We start from the raw sequence: 21,408 nt of genomic DNA, 5'->3' as shown, positions 1-21,408 counted from the left end.
CTTCTATGCGATTCCTTTTTTTTATTAGGCAGTGTGTCTGCTCTTTTTGCGTGCCATATTGGTGGAAGTAGTGTCTTCATCACCCCCCACCCCCCACGTTTCAGGATTTAATAAATCCTGACTGTGTAGTCCTCCTACAGAGACCGTAGGAGAAATTAGTGTGCTTTGACGTTATTTTTCATTGCAGAACAAACCATGATATCGTGAAAATTGTAACTGTTTCGTAACAAAACCACAGCATGAATAGCCAGCAGGTGTCACATCATCTATACATTTCTTGTGACAGTTAACAAGAATCCAAGTAACGTGGAAATTCTAAAATTTTTGTTAACGTTGGCATGATCCCAGCTACAATGTTAACAGGACACACAAGCCACCACAAAAGATGCAAGCAGTAAATACAACTGAAAACCGCTATGCAAATTTATTGTATTGAATATTAATGGTAACATAGTATATTGCATTACACAGCACTTCTTCATTAGTTGACAGGTAAATTTTCCTTCTGGTTCAATGAAATCTTCAAATAATACAGAAACCATTGATAACGTGGGACTATTTTACAATTAATCCAGCCAAAAAATAAAGAAACCAGTCACACCCTCTTAATTCTCATACATTTCTTTATTGAATTCAGAACATTGCGAATAATTACAATACGCTGACATTTTTTTTTTTTTTTCAGATCTGTTACACCAGGAAACACTAATGCTGAGACTCAACTTTCTAGAAGACTGTTCTTCTCAAAAAATGGCGTCAAGTACTCGGCAAAGGACAAATACTCAGGATTTGTGTAGCATTTCTCTAATAACTTGTCCACATTGGCAGCATAGTTGGGTGACGATGTATCGAGGTCGAAATCGACTGCCTCTAGGTTGAGCATGACAGGCAGCAGGTTGTAGGTGCAGAAAACCCCTACTGGTGCCAGCTGCTGCATCTCCCTCCTCAGCTGCTCCAGCTGGTAGGCGTCCGCCTGTTGCTGCAGCCCCAGGGCGCGCAACGTGTGCTGCAGGGTGCTGTGGTACTCGGACAGCAGCAGGTCTGTGTGCTGCTGCAGCACCTCCAGGCTGGTGCTCGTGTGCAGAAAGTACTGCAGGTCCTCCGCTGGAGATCCGATATGGGCTCCCTGAAAAATCCAACAGTAATGAATTAATCACTAACTGTCACAAGATACAACCTTCTGTTTCAAGAAAGGAAATAAGAAGAACATAACAACGTAAGAAACATTTCTCAATATACACTCTAAAGGATCTTTTGGATTCCACATCTCGACAAATAAATATGGGTCGCTGCACTCGCACATAGAGACTGCACTGTGACCACCTCTTAGTTTTTCTGCTATTGAATGTATGAAACGACACAATTTAATATCACATCAACAGTGTCATTATGACCTACATCTACATCTACATGACTACTCTGCAATTCACATTTAAGTGCTCGGCAGAGGGTTCATCGAACCACAATTGCCGGCCGCGGTGGTCTCGCGGTTCTAGGCGCGCAGTCCGGAAGCGTGCGACTGCTACGGTCGCAGGTTCGAATCCTGCCTCGGGCATGGATGTGTGTGATGTCCTTAGGTTAGTTAGGTTTAAGTAGTTCTAAGTTCTAGGGGACTGATGACCACAGCTGTTAAGTCCCATAGTGCTGAGAGCCATTTGAACCATTTTTTGAACCACAATCATACTATCTCTCTACTATTCCACTCCCGAACAGCGAGCGGGAAAAACGAACACCTAAACCTTTCTGTTCGAGCTCTCATTTCTCTTATTTTATTTTGATGATCATTCCTACCTATGTAGGCTGGGCTCAACAAAATATTTTCGCATTCGGAAGAGAAAGTTGGTGACTGAAATTTCGTAAAAAGCTCTCGCCGCGACGAAAAACGTCTATGCTGTAATGACTTCCATCCCAACTCGTGTATCATATCTGCCACACTCTCTCCCCTATAACTCGATAATACAAAACGAGCTGCCCTTCTTTGCACCCTCTCGATGTCCTCCGTCAATCCCACCTGGTAAGGATCCCACACCGCGCAGCAATATTCTAACAGAGGACGAACGAGTGTAGTGTAAGCTGTCTCTTTAGTGGACTTGTTGCATCTTCTAAGTGTCCTGCCAATGAAACGCAACCTTTGGCTCGCCTTCCCGACAGTATTATCTATGTGGTCCTTCCAACTGAAGTTGTTCGTAATTTTAACACCCAGGTACTTAGTTGAATTGACAGCCTTGAGAATTGTACTATTTATCGAGTAATCGAATTCCAACGGATTTCTTTTGGAACTCATGTGGATCATCTCACACTTTTCGTTATTTAGCGTCAACTGCCACCTGACACACCATACAGCAATCTTTTCTAAATCGCTTTGCAGCTGATACTGGTCTTAGGATGACCTTACTAGACGGTAAATTACAGCATCATCTGCGAACAACTTAAGAGAACTGCTCAGATTGTCACCCAGGTCATTTATATAGATCAGGAACAGTAGAGGTCCCAGGACGCTTCCCTGGGGAACACCTGATATCACTTCAGTTTTACTCGATGATTTGCCGTCTATTACTACGAACTGCGACCTTCCTGACAGGAAATCACGAATCCAGTCGCACAACTGAGACGATACCCCATAGCTCCGCAGCTTGATTAGAAGTCGCTTGTGAGGAACGGTGTCAAAAGCTTTCCGGAAATCTAGAAATACGGAATCAACTTGAGATCCCCTGTCGATAGCGGCCATTACTTCGTGCGAATAAAGAGCTAGCTGCGTTGCACAAGAGCGATGTTTTCTGAAGCCATGCTGATTACGTGTCAATAGATCGTTCCCTTCGAGGTGATTCATAATGTTTGAATACAGTATATGCTCCAAAACCCTACTGCAAACCGACGTCAATGATATAGGTCTGTAGTTAAATGGATTACTCCTACTACCCTTCTTGAACACTGGTGCGACCTGCGCAATTTTCCAATCTGTAGGTACAGATCTATCGGTGATCGAGCGGTTGTATATGAGTGCTAAGTAGGGAGCTATAGTATCAGCGTAATCTGAAAGGAACCTAATCGGTATACAATCTGGACCTGAAGACTTGCCCGTATCAAGCGATTTGAGTGCTTCGCAACCCCTAAGGTATCTACTTCTAAGAAACTCATGCTAGCAGATGTTCGTGTTTCAAATTCTGGAATATTCCATTCGTCTTCCCTGGTGAAGGAATTTCGGAAAACTGCGTTCAATAACTCCGCTTTAGCGGCACAGTCGTCGATAACACTACCATCGGCACTGCGCAGCGAAGGTATTGACTGCGTCTTGCCGCTTGTGTACTTTACATACGACCAGAATTTCTTCGGATTTTCTACCAAATTTCGAGACAATGTTTCGTTGTGGAACCTATTAAAGGCATCTCGCATCGAAGTACGTGCCAAATTTCGCGCGTCTGTAAATTTTAGCCCATCTTCAGGATTTCGCGTTCTTCTGAACTTCGCATGCTTTTTCCGTTGCCTCTGCAACAGCGTTCGGACCTTTTTTGTGTACCACGGGGGATCCGTTCCATCTCTTACCAATTTATGAGGTATGAATATCTCAATTGCTGTTGCTACTATATCTTTGAATTTGAGCCACATCTCGTCTACATTCGCATAGTCAGTTCGGAAGGAATGGAAATTGTCTTTTAGGAAGGCTTCTAGTGGCACTTTATCCGCTTTTTTAAATAAAATTATTTTGCGTTTGTTTCTGATGGATTTGGAAGAAACAGTATTGAGCCTAGCTACAATGACCTTGTGATCACTAATCCCTGTATCAGTCATGATGCTCTCTATCAGCTCTGGATTGTTTGTGGCCAAGAGGTCAAGTGTGTTTTCGCAACCATTTACAATTCGCGTGGGTTCGTGGACTAACTGCTCTAAATAATTTTCGGAGAATGCATTTAGGACAATCTCGGAAGACGTTTTCTGCCTACCTCCGGTTTTGAACAAGTATTTTTGCCAACATACCGAGGGTAGGTTGAAGTCCCCACCAACTATAACCGTATGAGTGGGGTATTTATTTGTTACGAGACTCAAACTTTCTCTGAACTGTTCCGCAACTGTATCATCGGAGTCTGGGGGTCGGTAGAAGGAGCCAATTATTAACTTAATTCGGCTGTTAAGTATAACCTCCACCCACACCAATTCGCACGGAGTATCTACTTCGACTTCACTACAAGATAAACCACTACTGACAGACACCAACACTCCACCACCAATTCTGCCTAATCTATCTTTCCTGAACACCGTCTGAGACTTCGTAAAAATTTCTGCAGAACTTATTTCAGGCTTTAGCCAGCTTTCTGTACCTATAACGATATCAGCTTCTGTGCTTTCTATTAGCGCTTGAAGCTCAGGGACTTTTCCAGCGCAACTACAACAGTTTACAACTATAATTCCGACTGTTCCTTGATCCAAGCACGTCCTGTAATTGCCAAGCACCCTTTGACATTGCAGCCCATCCCGCACTTTCCCGAGGCCTTCTAACCTAAAAAACCGCCCAGTCCATGCCACACAGCCTCCGCTACCCGTGTAGCCGCCAGCTGAGTGTAGTGAACTCCTGACCTATTCAGCGGAACCCGAAACCCCACCACCCTATGGCGCAAGTCAAGGAATCTGCAGCCAATACGGTCGCAAAACCGTCTGAGCCTCTGATTCAGACCCTCCACCCGGCTCTGCACCAAAGGTCCGCAGTCGGTTCTGTCAACGATGCTGCAGATGGTGAGCTCTGCCTTCATCTCGTAAGCAAGACCGGCAGCCTTCACCAAATCAGATAGCCGCTGGAATCCAGAGAGAATTTCCTCAGATCCAAAGCGACACACGTCATTAGTGCCGACATGTGCCACCACCTGCAGCTGGCTGCACCCTGTGCTCTTCATGGCATCCGGAAGGACCCTTTCCACATCAGGAATGACTCCTCCTGGAATGCACACGGAGTGCACACTGGATTTCTTCCCCTCCTTAGCCGCCATATCCCTAAGGGGCCCCATTACGCGCCTAACATTGGAGCTCCCAACTACCAATAAGCCCACCCTCTGCGATTGCCCGGACCTTGAAGGCTGAGAATGATCCTCTGAAACAGGGCAGGCAGCTGCATCTGGCTCAGCCAGAGACAGTGCCTGAAACCGGTTTGTCAGACGCACCGGGGAGGCTTTCTGATCAGCCTCCGGGGACGCCTTTCGCTGCCTGCCACGCCTTGGAACGACCTCCCAATCAACCACAGGCGAGGGCTCAGCCCCACTGCGGGCAGCAACCGGGGCAACCACAGCGGCAGACCGATCTGGGGACAGACGGGATGAGGTTGACATCCCCGTGATACCCGAGTCCGGCTCCCCACAGTGGTGCCCATTGGCAACAGCCTCAAGCTGCGCGACCGAAGTCAGCGCCGATTGCAGCTGTGAGCGAAGGGATGCCAAGTCAGCCCTCATCCGAACACAGCTCCGATGTTTGATGAAGATGAAGGGCAGAAAGCTTTGCCTGTTTAAGGATCTGTCCCAGCATGAGCCTGAAATAATATATGGACACCTGAGGAAATGCAAATCTGGATGGCCAAAAGAGGGATTTGTAGTCTGTTTCCCTCGAATATGAATTCCACTGAAGAAGTCACACAGGCACAAGCAGTATTCACAGAATTACAAAAAACATGAGAAGTGAGACAGGGCCCAGAACGATAACCTCTATTTTGGCTGAAGAAACATGGGAGGTAATTAAACAGTTCCAGAGAAGAGTGTAGATTTTTTAAAAACAGCTTCCCCATTCTGTCATTGGTGTAAGGCATACGAAACGGACTTCTCCACCACAGTGGAAAAAGTCCAAAACCGTTCAGTCGGATGAGTATACAGAGCATTAAATGATGTCGTCAATATTATATCAAAAATAGAAAGCAGCAATACAGTTTATTCCATTTATGATCGACTGAACTAACGAGTTTTAGTTATTATGATCACGATCACACTAAGACACCATTATTGCATATATGGAGAAACAAATAGAGAAAGTAAATATTAGCACCAATACATGTCTCTTGCTCAGTACCAAGCGAGACAGAGAAGATTACTATTTATTATACAGCCCAGTAAAGAAATATGAGAAGGAAAGTAAAGAATGTTGGTGAACTGTATATTCAGTCCTACTAATTTAGTATTACATTAGCCCTATTGAACAGCACGTTTCCTTGGATCTCCTACACACCACATGGAAGGTGACATTTGCATTATTAACTTACAACTTTTGGGATACGCTTAGTACATTATCAGAATTATCCGATGGGTTGGACCTCAAATAAAATTTGATTATTACCTGATAATCGTAGAATATGACTTCGAGCTCTTCGTTTGAGTACTGGAACATCATATTGTTCTTCTGGAAGTCCCCGTGCAGCATGACAGTGAGTTTGTTGTCACAGCTACTAACGGCTTCAACAGCTCGCAACAGCAATGTGTCAGCGAATTGCAAGAACTTGTCCTTATACCTCCGGAACCACGGGTAGCGGTTGAGTATTTGAGCCATCTTGAGGACGGTCGTCTTTGTCTGCGACTGAAGCAGTGGGATCTGGCTGGAGCCGAAAGAGACGGACTCTCGTAGCAGGGGTTCGACTAGGGCGTCCTGGAGCGCATTTCTCGTGGTGGCAGCGTGGAGGCGCGCCAGCCCACGCATGGCGACCAGACAGTGGTCCAGATCCAGCCCGCGAGCCGAGGCGGCACTGGGGGCCTTGCGGAAGCCCGCGGCCACCACGTCCTCCAGCAGCAGGCAGCCGAGCCCGCCTCCGAACACACCTGGGCAGGCGGGCCACAGCGGCCGCCACGCGCCACCTTCAGCAGCCTTCAGCGCCGTCTCCGCCGTGGGCAGAGTCCTCGTGTACAGCACGCTCTCCCTCCGGAACAGCCCGTCGGAGCTGAGCGCACCGTCCCCACCTCTTTGCAGAGACACCTTCACCACCAGGCTGGCCGCGTCTCCTTTGAGTGTCCGCCCCCGCAACAGCAGTGTCTCGCTCATGAAGCCACCCCCGCCGCTGCAGGCGTTCTTCAGCTGGATGCTGTCCTCCACCACATCGAAGCCTGCCTGTTTGAAGGCTCTGACCAGAAACTTGCTGCTGGCCCAGTCAGGATGGGATTCCTTCTCCACTATTTCTAGCACCATGTCTGCCGGTGTTTCGCTCAGGTACCTGGAAGTAAAACATAATCTTCACTACTAATCCGTATTGCTCTTAATGTGACCGTCAACCCAAAGAACACTTAGGTGTTAGCCTAGTCGGTAAAAATATCTTCATCTCTGGATAACTACTGTAAACTACAGTACACCCATTTGAACCCACTCGCTACAGCAAAGACTTGCTCTCCCTCTGCAATTTTTGGGCTAGACTTCCACCCATTACCAAATCGACTATTCCATGGTACTGCAGGATGTGTCCTATCTGCCAAATTCTCTTTCAGCCTAATTGTACCACGAAGTTCTTTGCATCTTGTCTCTAATCATTACTCTTTACTAGTTATAAGACATCTCAATGCAATCTACAGCATTCTGCCAAGGTACTACATTACAAAATCTTCTAGCATCTACTAGCTTATTATTCAAGGGGAACTACACTCTCTTCAACTAAAGGTATTTTCTGGTGTTAAATAGTGTCACTGATTTGAGTAACACGTTTATGAACTAAGAAGGCTACAAGCACAACATCATGTTGAATTGAAAAGTGTTTCACTGATAAATTACAATGGTAGAATCTGCAACCATCTAAAATATATTGTTGCAAGAAGAAGAAAGATTAGAATTTGGTATCTCATGAATGAAAACGTCATTAACTAGGTCACATAGCCTAGTTGCCAAAAAGTGGGGTAAGATACTGTGCGTATCCGAGAGGTATGAACCTTGCCATAATTTGCCTCTAACGATATAGTTCATGCTGCGAGAGTTTCTATAGACAATCTGAGACCGCACAAGAAGAACACCTAATGAATTTACACGAGTTTCCTAAAAGAGACTCATTGTCTGTATGTCACTCTGGTGTCATCATAGCAAGCCACGCTTAAGTAGCCAATAAAGACATATTCGTTCTGTGACAAAGTACGTTCACTTACCTGGTAAGCAAGTAGCGCGCTCGAGATTCTCTGCCTATGACTGATGCTTCCAATATGCTGTTGCTCGTATATATAATAAATGTGCTGTTGGTTTATCTGTTGGCTGATAGGTTGATAATTTCTGTCTTTGGAAGATACATTGACTTCTTCTGATTAGTCTCCAAGTTCACGCAACCGCTAAAATCGTGTATACAGACGATGCTGCAATTGGCAGATCTAATCTAAAAGATGTTATCTGCCTATTCGTAGTCCGAGTTATACCACTCAGTACTGCTGTCACTGCAGCTGCTTTATCCCAGGAGTTCCTTGACCTGCAGTAACATACCACATTGATTTCTATGACATCCTGTGCAAATATCCCACTTGTATCACTTCAAGACAAACAGTCACTCGTCTTAGAAAGTTAGCTAGTGCCAAGAAAACCGCTCAGTAATTCTTCCATGTTGTGGATAGATGGACAAATTTTAGATAATTGTGAGAGTTGATAGGGTAATATCACAGCTTACTAAAGTTAAAACGTAGTAGGAGCGCTGCTCATACTGAATATTTTAAAGTGTTTTTCAATGTCCGCCACCTTATCTGACTAGTCTGCACGTCTGAATGTCACGCAGCAGGGCCGGATTCGATTCCCAGCTGAGTCGGAGACTTTCTCGGCTCGTGGACTGAGTCTTATATTGTCCTCCTCATTATATGAGCGTCATCGACTCGCCAAGATGCCCATTGTAGCGTCAGCTGAAGAGTCTTCCGACTGGAAACCGAACGTTCCCAGACGGGGATTCCTGGCCATCAATGCCATACGATCTTCACATTTCATTTTTGTTTTTCAAAATCGATGGTGGTTAATTCAATATTCCTCATTTGTGATTTTCTGCGGCATTAAACATATCTCATATTAGTAGAATCATCACTTCTATGTACACATTTAAGTGTAGATTGCTGTATTTCAACGTTCTATCTTTCCCTTTGAGCATCAAATTGAGAGGTTTGTTATAAGGTCTCGATCCGTTCATTGACTTTTCATATGCAAAATACTTCCAAAGATTTTCTTGTTGGTCTTTCACCAACAGTCTGACTTTGGAGACTATTATAAACTTCACGCTTAGCTCTGCTTATCGATACACCAGCTGCTGTAAAGATTTATCTGTCAGCCTCTCTTCACAGTATCGGATTGCACAAAATTTGGAGGAAGCTGAGCGTAAAAAATCTGTTTCGTTTAACATGACGCAAGTTCAGTATTAACGAGAAATCTAAATCTACATATCTTAAATAAGGTGATAAAAGACAGCAATGATAGAGGTTGGTTTAGATGTGCAAAAACCTGTTCTACTACTTAACCATCTCTCCGTCGGTGCTACTGGGTGTACACAGAGCGTGCAGTTCGTACAGTGTCATTTCTCAGTTTCTCGATTTATTCGCTGACAGCGCGGCGAAGAGTAACAGTCAGTGGGCCCGCTGTCATGCGACAGTCTTTTGGCGTCCTGTGTCGCCTCATGAGTTGTGCTAATACTACAGTCACTTTACACCTAATGAACACAACATGCTAGATGCGATTTTTACACATGAAAATTTTCATCTGGTCATCGCACTGCCTCCTCCTTCCATTCCCAATTTACATTCTGATCGATATCCAATGAGATGTCCCACTAACCTCTCACTACTTCTGGAAAGTGCATTCGACACTCTTTGTTCTGCGATACGATTCGCTGACAACATTACTATCATCACTGAAACTGAGGAAGAATTACAGGACCTGTTGATGAAATTAACACACAAATGTACGCGGAATGTGGAAACCGGATACACCACACAAAGACAATGCTAATGAGTTGTAGGACTAATAATAGTGATAAACTTAACATCAGAACTAAGGAGTACGAAGTAGACGATGTGAAGTGCTTCTACCTTATGGATGTAAAATTACATATGACGGATGGAGCAAACAGGGTGTAAGAAGATGTCTGGTACAAGCAAAGAGGGCATTCATCACAAAGAGACGTCTTCTAGGATCCAAAGTAAGGAAGTTGAAATTTAGGAAACTCAAATTCGTATGCAAATTAGCTGTCTAGTGGGGAGAAACCGGAGATGTGGCAAATTGAAGCGTTTGAGAGAAGACGCTAGAGAACCATGATGAAAATTTAATTAACTGTAAGAAATGACAAGGTGTTCCACCGAAGGGGCGAGGAAACAAAAATGTGGAAAACACTGAAAAGACGAAGGGCCAGGGTGATAAGACATGTGTTATGATGTCAGGGAATAATTTCCATTGTAGCAATGGCAACTGTAGAAAGAAAAGACTGTAGGGCAAGACAGACTGGACTATGTCAAACAAGTAGTGAAGGACTTTGAGTGTAAGTGCTACTCCAAGATGTGGAGCTTGGCATGGGAAAGGACGCTTGGGGGATACCAACAACCAGTCAGGAGACTGGCCACTCATATACATGGTGACCATAAACAGGCTGAAGAGTTTTAAGGGTATTGCAAGGTAGACTGTGCTGAGAAATAATTGTAAGGAAAAAAACTGATACGTTAATTGCCTTTGAAATTAACCAATCAAGTAACTGCACGTGCAATGTTAAGCATGTTCCTACTGACAGTGTCGTGAAACGTGGTCTTTCTGTGGTTTCCTCAGACATAACAAACTTTGATTTGATAACATTTTGCTCATCTAACATCCGAAAAAGGCGAGTTTTAACTGGTAATGAGCATTTCAACAAGTTGTAACTCATGGAACCACAGATGTCTCTGCATTACTGCATTTTAGCGCGTGTAAGTGCTTCAGTTCGCACCCGCAACGATCTTACTGGCTTACTAAATCGGAAACGGCGCAACGTATCGCAGTTTTTCTTAGTAATTATTTCTTATCATTACCTAACCTGTCCGGCTTTTACTGACCAACCAGTATGTTTGCCATCCATACTTATCAATTCATTTTCTATTATTCCTGAGTCTACCGCTTTTGACAAGTCTGTCAGCTGAATTTAAATGATTATGAATCTCGCTAGTTATTAATATGTCAACACAATGTGGAACAAATTGTTAGACCTGATAGGTCAATTCGATCGGAGAAATAACTGCTATTTGTTTGCCTCTCGCTGGGGAAAAAGGAACCGTTGGGGACAAAGACCTAGCAGGCTGTCAGCGTGAATATGTAGCAAAGGACGCCAGGGCATCAGGACACCTGGACACTCAGCTCGAGTGAAGGTACGCAAATTCGGTGACAATACTTTAAAAGCTGGTAACATCGTCTGATGGTGTCTAAAGGTGTTGTCATAAAGCGAAATCATGGATGATTTTTATCTAAAGTCGTTTATCAAGGACTGCTTCGAATGCTTTGGATAATTGGATAGCGGTATGTACATATATAGATGGCATACGTAAAGTATAAAGAGGCAGTGCATCCGCGGAATTGTCATTTGTACTTACATGATTGCTGTGAAAAGGTGGCCGACGAGATTATGACCGCACGACGGGAATTAACAGGCTTTGAACGCGGAATTGTGGTTGAAGCTAGACACATGGGACAATCCCATTTCGCAAATCATTAGGGAATCCAATATTCCAAGAGCCACATTGTCAAGATTGCACCGAGAATACCACATTTCAGCATTACCTCTCACCACAGACAGCTCAGTAGCCGACGGCTTTCACTTGATGACTGAGAACAGCAGCGTTTGCTTAGAGCTGTCAGTGATAACGGACAAACAACACTGCGTGAACTAACAGCAGGGATCAACGAGAGACGTACTACGGACGTACACGTTAAAACAGAGTGGCGAAATTTGCGTTAGCGGGCTGTGGCAGAAGATAACTGACGCAAGTGCATTTTCTAACAGCGCCTCTGCTGGTGTCGTGGCCTTGTCTGTTAGATCCGTGGCCTAGTCAGATGAGTCCAGATTTCAGTTGTTAAGAGCTAACGGTAGGGTTCGACTGTGGCGCAGACCCCACGAAGCCACGGACCCAAGTTGCCAACGAGGGCACTGTTCAAGCTGGTGGTAATGAAACGTCCCCTTAGAACAATTGTACACGACTGTGCTTAAACTGACACACAAAATTTTTTTGCGCAACGCAATCTGACTTTCAGTAATCCCTACAAGAGAATGGCCCTGACTAACATTAATCTATATGTTTCACAAATCACTTACCTCACAAAAATCTTCGTTACTCGAACTACTGCAATACAGCGAGAGCCACTACTGCCAGCTAACTAAAAGATTCAAACTACGTCACTTACTAACTACTGACAGGCACAGTTAGCAAATGAAAGATTTTAATAGAGAACAAACAATGTATTTACCTTAATAGTCATAATATATCATTTACTGAAATTGATTATGTTCGACCACCTGGGGACCATTTCATGTTCCCAAACAACAATGAATTTTTATTGATGACCATACGACATATCACTGGGCCACAATTGTTCGCGATTGCTTTGAAGAGTTCTGGATGTTTCGAGCGAATGATTTCACACACAGATTACCTGATATGAATCCAGTCGAACGTTTAATGAACAAAATTGAGTTCTCACTTGGTGTACAAATTCCTGCAGCGGCAATCTCTCTCATATATGCACGGCTATAGAGGCAGCATCTTTCAGTATTTTTGCAGGGATTCTCCAACGACTTGCTGAGTGCGTATCACGTCGAGCTGCTGCGGAATGCTGGGCAAAACGAAATCCGACACGCTGTTAGGAGCTATCCCATGACTTGCCAACACAGTGGATAAAGGGCTCTTTGGAATTGTTTTGATCGCCGATGGTAAAAGAAACCTCCGGATAAAGTGTTGATTGAATATCTTGGTTATTACTGGTTAAACTGTAGGAATGTGTGGCTCAATTATACTGTTTTGATGTGCAGTCATTATTATACTAAATTTAAGGTTGAAAGTTAAGAGGCTGTGGTAGATGATTCCGTTTCACTGACCACTAGCCAGCGATTTGTGGTCGTCGCTAAATCGGTAGCTTATGGATGCAATGAAGCATGCTTCGTGGGAATAAGCAGTAAATTGTGGTTGTTTTTTGTGTTCATTTACGTTGTGGTACGTTGAGCTGCATACTCTCCAAAGTGAATATATGGTATTACACTGTCCCTTTCTCCCTATACGCTATAGAAGGGATGATGTTTGCAGTTCTTAAACAAATTTCTGATCTTTCTCTCTAGACGGTATACCTCAAGTTTTTCTTGAGCGTGTGGCTTTACCATATGTTGCATACTGCTTAAGAATTTTATGACATGTCTCTTTAGATCAGAGTGCTTTCGTTGATTTAATATGTTTTTCTCATCTTTTGTACATTCTCGAAGGACACGGAATATTACATTTAAGTTCAACAGATGTCATTATAATTTCCAACGTTCCAGTCGCCACCCAGTTCCTATCACTCCTTCTAGGAACTAAGCGTCAACCACTGTTTATTTTGCTTAAGATAGGAACAGTCATATTACAAACTCTATTTGATCAAATTGCTTGTAACTGAAACAGAAATAGAATTATGGAATCGCATACGTATCTGGCCGGTTACACATACTTTTACCTTCATTGTCCCACGAAGCTTCCGTACAACCCTCCTTAAAGCCATCTTATACAACTAAATTTCGTGTGAACTACTAATCTTAATGTTTTTGGCTTTCTTTTGTAGACTGAGGTTAAGTGACTCGTTCCAATGTAGACATTTACGTCGGTACTTCCACTCCCGTCTGCTGTCACATTACGCTGAGGCGCTGCGGCTGTGGCCCGGAGACATGTGGGTCAGTGGACTGCATCTTATCAGGCAGTGCATGTCTGCATCTCGAAAGCGATCCGTTCTGACGAGTGGACATTGATCCGGCTGCTTGTCTCTTCGTATCTGCTGAGATAGGGAACGCCTACAAAGCAAGTAAATGTCACTGAACTCCTCAGACGTTTTTATTTCAAAGTTACGTCACTCCCCACTGTTCTTAAACAATGGGAGTGAAATCTTGTATGAGAGGGTTTAATTTTTCAAAGCAGTCACATGGAAATAACGGTAAGGCTGTTGATTCTTACATCTCCGGAACCTCTTTCATCAGGAACCGGTAGGGCCTGTAGGCCACCTGGAATATCAAAAATCCGGAAATTGAGAAAAAAATTGTTTGACGTAGGTCAAAGGCCATAAACAATCTCTTTTTCTTACGTAAAGATACGAATTATTATTCACTGAAACAACAACTAACATTGTTTCGAGCAACAATACTAAGTCGTTAATGTACAAAAGCGTCACACAGATGTTTTACTAGCGTAAGTTCAATCGAGTTTTGTACAACTTGCGTTCAAAGCAAATCATCATTCGTTGAGCCGCGTTGATGCCTTTATATGTGTCATGTTGTCTTCAGGCTCAGTGCCAACTTAATCCATCATCACCTTTGTCACTGTCACCTCACCAACAGAGATAATTTCGTCACGAGATATCATTTATACATTACCATATTGCCAACCACAGCAAGTACCCAGAAATCACATATGTTATTAGTAAAATATATACGTACGTCTTCATTATACTGCAACTACTCGTTGTAAAGTCGGACAGCATAACATTGGCAAAACCTAATAACATTACAAAATTCTAATGTAAACTTTTACAGTGATGAGCATTGGTTTCACAAGAAACAATTATATGTTCTAACTGAGGTGATTATAACGCCACTAAATTGTATTTTTTTGACTTTTGTAGCACCGATTCTAACATTTTTCTGATACATTATCTTAATTATGTATTTTTTTTACAGATCATAATCGATCATAATACCATTTAGTATGAATAAAAATAATTGTGATCTACTTCTTTTATTCTGATTATCGTTATTATATTCCAATAGCTTTTTCGTATAAAATTAGTGTCAGATAAACTTTTTATCTGTGAATGAATGACAGCGAGAGATCGGCCAGAGTGGCGGAGCGGTTCTAGGCGCTTCAGTTACGAACCGCGCGGCCGCTACGGAGCAGTTTCGGATCCTGCCTCTGGCATGGATGTGTGTGATGCCTTAGGTTAGTTAGGTTTAAGTAGTTCTAAGTTCTAGGGGACTGATGACCTCAGATATTAAGTCCCATAGTGCTCAGAGCTATTTGAACCATTTGACAGCTACAGGAAGAATATACAAACAATAAATGTCACAGCAGTTGCAAATAGCAGACATACGGCTTCGATATTGCACTCAAATAACCGCTTCATTACAAGTCAAACATGCAGTTTGTCTCTGTACTAAAAGACTATTTAACCACTGAGAGTAGGCTGAACATTGGCTGAGTTCGTCTAAGCTCTGCGTAAGCCTCTTATTTAAAATGTCTGCCGTCGACCTGTACCAGAACGACGAAGATGAGCGTCTTACACAACGTCAGCAACTAGGCAGTCTAACTCACAACACAATCCCTAACTGGACAAGAAATTCTTCTCAACCAATTTAAGAAAATAACGGAATACTTGATCCTGGAAGCCGGAACATAGAATTTAAATCTCTCTCTTCCTGACTGCGACTGAAGTCCATTATCCACAGCGCAACCTCGCTCCATGACCTGTACGACGTCAGCCAAGGACCAAGGTGCCTCTGCAGTAGTGGTATTGTCTTTAACAGCGGATATCCCTCCAACACCAACATCTCATGTCACAGAAAACCACATTTGCACGTCTCGAGTCGAAAGGGTTTACTGGTGGCTGAGTGCATAGCCTCTGTACACAAGACAATAGTGTGTGTGTGGGGGGGGGGGGGAGGGGAGTGAGGGAAAGGCGAGGGGGGGGGAGGGGATTCCGATATCGCACACCACTCTAAAAAGAAATATAAGTACGCTTAACCCTTCCCTGCCCGACAGTACTTAAAACTTCCATTCACTTTCTACAGACATAAAAGAGAGGAGAGACGTCAGCGACAGACTGTCGAATCGTCGTCATAAGAATTTGAGCTCTGCTGACATATAGGTACAATATTGTAAATGATTTGATGTTTATACTCGGGTTTCGTATTCCTTTAATTAATGTAAACAGATATTACTGATTCAGTATGAAAATAACTCGATCAGAAACGATGAATATCTTCTGATGGGGTTCAGAAGTCCCACTTGTGATTTACTCATAAAGTAAAAAAATATACGTATTACAACACACTACTCAGATTTTAGTTGCTTTCGTAAAATCATTCCCAAATACTAAATCTTATGGCACTGTTTTTCATAGTTGGGGCAGGAGAGGGTTGAATTTGGTTTACAAACAACGTCATTGAACTATGAATCATGTGATTTTCTCTAACGAGTCCTAGTGACCAACAACACGCTTGCTGACATAATGTCACATCTATGTGCAGTCTATGTGGCAGCAAGTGTGATCACATGCCACACATAGCGATTAGTGTTCTGATTTCCGTGTGCTACACTATTTTGGATGCAGAATTCTATTTCTGTGTTCATTGTTGATAAATTATTTCTTTTTGAAACAGCAGTTGTATAGCTGCATTTTGTTTTCATTTAGTTTCTTTGCATTTAATTTCTTTTCCCGACAACTTTTCGGTATACATCAAGGAGCGCTTGAGGGTGGGGCTGTGAACCAAAAACTAGTCACGAAAAAATGAAGTACAATTGGATCAAAATAAGCAAATCTCCTACACATGGCCACTTACAGCTTCGATTAAAATGTGTTTCCTTGGATAGCTCCATTTTCGATCTATTCTAATGATCTATTTCACCTTGAAACCTTCCCGTCTAATATTGGATGAACGTTTGCTTGCTGACTGAACGCTGCGTCTCTTAAAATCTTTTAACTGCTGCTCTGTCAAGACTACCTGCTGATTATTACGACGAAACATAAAATGTGTTGTCGCCGTGGCCCTCAGTCGTTACCTGAAATTATTAAGACTGATTCTTACCTTTAATTATTTATACTGGATCGCCATCTGACTGCTACAGCAAACTGTGGAATGAATATACTTACTTCTCTTTAACATAATTATAAGCTGCTGGTGGAGTTTCATAATACTTTGTGACTGGAATTCTTTAAGTTGAAGTTAATTTAGATTTGATAAAAGCTGAAGCTCAGTTTAGACTTTTCTTTTAAGATAACAATAAATTCCGTAAAGCATTTACGTGAATGATTTTGGGATAGAAAATTCTTAATGCATTTAATCTGGTAGAAGTTAACTATATTCTGAGAACGATCTTGACAAACAATTACAAGGGGTATAGTTCTTTACAAAAATTCTTAAAAAGTAGCGTTGCGCTACATACCTAATTTTCCATCAAAATTACATAACTATATTCTGAGAACGATCTTGACAAACAATTACAAGGGGCATAGTTCTTTACAAAAATTCTTAAAAACTAGCATTGCGCTACATATAGCGAGTGGCTGGCGAGCACACCGCTTCTTTCAAAGTGTTAATTCATACCTCGCTTACAGCGACCTCCTCTCATGTCTCGCTAGCTACGACTGCCTCGTCTCACATCTTACTCGCAACTGCTCGCTTCCAACGCTCAATGCTACCAAAGTGCGGTCTCGCCGCCAACAATGGTTTTTGGTGCAGACAGTCCCTGCTACCATTACAGATGTATTACTGCGCGCTGTTTCCCGCTCTTTCTCAAAATGTATCTATGCGCGGTTTCCCGCTCTTTCTCAATAATACACAATGCAATTTAATTAACAAAACAATTTAAATAAGAAACAGTTCAGATAATTACATGCTAAAACAGTTTAAATACGCCTATTACATAATTACAACCTCTTATCGGATAACCCATTCAGATATTTCTTTGATTCTATTTTATTAACTATTTCGAAATTATAGAATTACATCCACTGACGTCCTTGTGGCGGTCCAACTTAACAGAAACATGAAAGTACATATAGTGATCCTAAGTGCAACCAATCCGAAAGCTAGCAGCCGCTTTTGAAAATTTTATTGGCTGAGCTGGGATGATTGCACGTAATGCGACAATTCTTCCTCTACGAATATTGTTTATTTTGGGTCACGTACGACTCATATTGCCTGTAACTGAAGTTCCTACCTGCTTTTTGATAAGCGTACCTCCAATGAAAGAAGTCTGCAACCAACTCTTCCCTAATTAGAGCGATTGTGTCATAAATATCTGCAATGCACAGACGTTCCATATTGCCAATCTTACTGCTTATAGCTTACTGCTGGTAATCGGACTGAATGACTATTTCCAATGCAGGTGTCAACGTCGGTACCTGTAATCCCGCCAGATAACGCTCAGACGCCGAGGCCGTGGCCCGGTGACATGTGCGTCAGTGGACTGCATCTTATCGGACAGTGCGTATCTGCATATAGGAAGCACTCGGTAGTAACGAGTGGACGTTGAGCCTGTTGCTTGTCTGTTCATATCTGCTGCAGATAAAGAACGCCTACTGAGCAAGGCAATGTCACTGCACTCTTCAGATGTAGCTGCGTCAGTCCGAGTGTTCTAGAACAACGGAGCTGAAGTATTGTATAAACAGGTTTGATGTCCAAAGCAGTAATTTAGAAATAAGAGTAATGCCATTCATTATGTTATCACTAGCGTTCTAAAGCGCAGTCTAACTTCTTTCATCCGTATTAGCTGGGGCAGTAGGTCATCCGAATCATCGAAAATCTGGAAAGTCAGAAAAATGAGTATGGCACAAGGCAAATGGCATGAACACATATGTTATACACTTATTCATTTTAGTTAGATTCGCAAGTAGTTTTTCTGCAGCGCAATCACGCAAGCATTTGACCAGTGTTAGTTAGACCGAAGTTGTTTCCACCTTGAGTTTTAAATAAACCATTATTTCGTCCAGCTGCTGTCAGCCTTTGTATGCATCGTTATATCTTTAGACTGAGCGCCAGCTTCTTCAGCTAATCCACTATCTCTGTCGCTAATGCCTACAGACGGTTCAACGTCGATACTTTCATCAGAAAGCATACTTACATTACCATTTTATTGTCTCAACAAAACAAAACAAAATGATAAATTCTGCTGGTAAAATATAGTCATGTCTGCTGTCTACTGTTTCTAGGCCAAAACTAGCTCCTCGCTAAACCAAACTACACCAATTCTCTAGCATTTCGGTGCCTAACAAAGTCACAATATTTCTATATATAATTTTGTTGTGATTAGTGTTTATAAGAATGGTTTACGTAAATAATAATATATAAATTCGTATTCACATAATCTCAGCTTGGAGCGAGTCCAGTTTAAATGCGTGCAATCGTTCATCAATATGAATACAATAAATAGTTCCTTTATGTCGATTAGTAAAAAAATGAAGGCCGAACACACAGAAATTGTCGAATCTGCACATTATGAAGACAGGAAAGGTTCTGAATACGATATCCCGAATGTTGGACACTGTCTCAGGAAAATAACTTTTGGGAGAGAAACTAGCGGCTGTATTATATATGAATGCACGGCTTCGTGGTGACATGTACTGATATATTTATCTCATAATCTTACGCCGTTGTCAAGCGGTGACTGTCTTTTGATTGCTTCTACCTTCCTTAGCAGGAAGCAGCAACCAAGAGAGTGTCAGCATTTGGCAATGGCAGAGGAGTACTCGGCCGAAAGCTCGTACATTTTGAACCATTTGACGCAACTTGAAGCGTGAGAGAATTTCATGAATGGGTGTGTGTCGAAAACAAAACATTGAGCTGTAAATTTTAACCGTCAATAAACGGATAAGAATGAAAATTGCAGTGGAGTGGGCAAATGCTAAAATCAGTCATTGTGGAGAATCATAGAAACAACAGTTAATACCAATGAAAAAAAAAAAAAAGATACATCGCCATAAGTAGCGTTCGGCGCACAAACCATGCCACAAATAAGATCTTAGAAAAAAATTATAATATTTTAACCACTTGTTTCAAGGAGATGATGTTGAGTTGCTTGAATGTGCAGAGATTTAAATACCAAGTATTGGCCAGGAGCTCCTAGAAAGGACCTGACTTTTGATGAAGGTAAAATTAGGAAGTTAGCCTGCATAATTCCCTATCAGGAAAGGGAAGCAATTCAAGAAAATAAAGTCCCAGATATACTACTTCCTCTGAAGCATGTCTTGGGTACAGTTGGAATATTTTCCAGTGAATGTGCAAGGGGTTTCTTCCATATGTATCTTACAATTATTTCATATAGGTCACATATGCTGGTATAGAGAACTTCTGCTCCGCTGTTCATCAGGATGACACAGTATCTTTTAACTCAGTTCAAACCTAACAAATACGTAGACATTGCTATGAAAAGCAAGAAGCGATCTAGAAACGATGAGTGTACGTTGAAGTTGCTGCAATACCATCTTCTTTGTCAGTACCAGTAGCTTTTTTTTTCTCTAGAAAAAAATACCTCGACGGTGACTAACTCTTGTATGAAGCTGCTCGGCTTGTTAGTGTATCAACGCAGACAATCCAACGTGTCTGCAAGGAATTGTGCTCACTCGCGGTCTTAAACGACTGGGCTTGAGAGTTCAGATCAGGGCAGAACTGGTCTTGTTTTGGTTTGGGGATGTTTTTAGTGCACTCAATTAGGCTCAGTCATTCATTTAACCGTAAAGAACAAGGATGTTTTCCAGAAACTCTAGACCCCTTCTTCAACATCTTCGTGATGAGTACACGGCGGATGTTCCCATCTTCTAATCAGTGTTCGCAGGGCAGCACACACACTGTATTTTCCTGGTTTGACGAACACTCATTCATCCTATTGCTCCTCGACTCGTCCGCTTATTCACCCGACCTTACTCTCACAGAAGCGGTTGGAGTAATGAGGAGAAAGCTTGCCGCAATTTAGCAGCAATCATCAAAGACTGAGCACGTGTATCACTCCTGAAGCAACTTGAGGACTCTCTTCCTCGCCAAACTGAAGCCACTGTCCACTCTAGAGGCGGCATTAGACGGTATTAGCGTGACGTCTTCTGTAGTTCCTTGTACCTTTACGGAAACTAAGGGTATACCATGTAAATCCCATTACATGCTCGTTATGGGTTCCTGTTGAATGACATTTGAGCCTTCAGGGTCGCTTATTTATACTTTTTTTCCCTAAGGCTGTGATATAGTTCGTCTGGAGGAGACAAATGGAGCGCTGTTTAATAATTACAAATACAACGTCAGCTTTCCTCAGCCCGCTTCGATACCAACACACAAGCCACTAGGCACTGTTATAATTCCTGGTACTCTCCCTTTGCCTCCCTAAATAAATTATTCTGCTGTGCCTCCTTGTATAATTCCAAAAAGGCATCCTCCAACCAGCACATCTCATTCCTAATCTGCCAGGTCTCCACTGTTGTTTTTAGTGTATATTCATGACTAGTGAACAACGCATACGGTTGTCTCGAGAGCATCACACCCGATTCGAGAGGCTGAAT

The 21,408-nt window shown here is 42.5% G+C and overlaps 1 protein-coding gene across 1 annotated transcript; it reads right to left on the bottom strand.

Annotated features, from left to right (window-relative positions):
• Nucleotides 1-449: 449 nt before the first annotated feature.
• On the bottom strand, nucleotides 450-11,605 carry LOC126336175 (uncharacterized). Its single transcript, XM_049999678.1, has 3 exons — nucleotides 11,508-11,605; nucleotides 6,307-7,171; nucleotides 450-1,126 (listed from the first exon to the last, which is right to left on the bottom strand). Coding segments are annotated over exons 1-3 (1,275 nt in total). The 5' UTR covers nucleotides 11,510-11,605; the 3' UTR covers nucleotides 450-718.
• Between the last annotated feature and the right edge of the window lie 9,803 nt (nucleotides 11,606-21,408).

This window comes from Schistocerca gregaria, chromosome 2 (assembly GCF_023897955.1).
Source record: "Schistocerca gregaria isolate iqSchGreg1 chromosome 2, iqSchGreg1.2, whole genome shotgun sequence".
Taxonomy (NCBI): domain Eukaryota; kingdom Metazoa; phylum Arthropoda; class Insecta; order Orthoptera; family Acrididae; genus Schistocerca; species Schistocerca gregaria.
This window is presented reverse-complemented; position numbering and strand designations above follow the sequence as displayed.

Coding starts and splice junctions, on each gene's coding strand:
- LOC126336175 (XM_049999678.1), bottom strand. Junction 1,127..6,306: donor TCATATTCTACGATTATCAG/GTAATAATCAAA, acceptor TGGATTTTTCAG/GGAGCCCATATCGGATCTCC.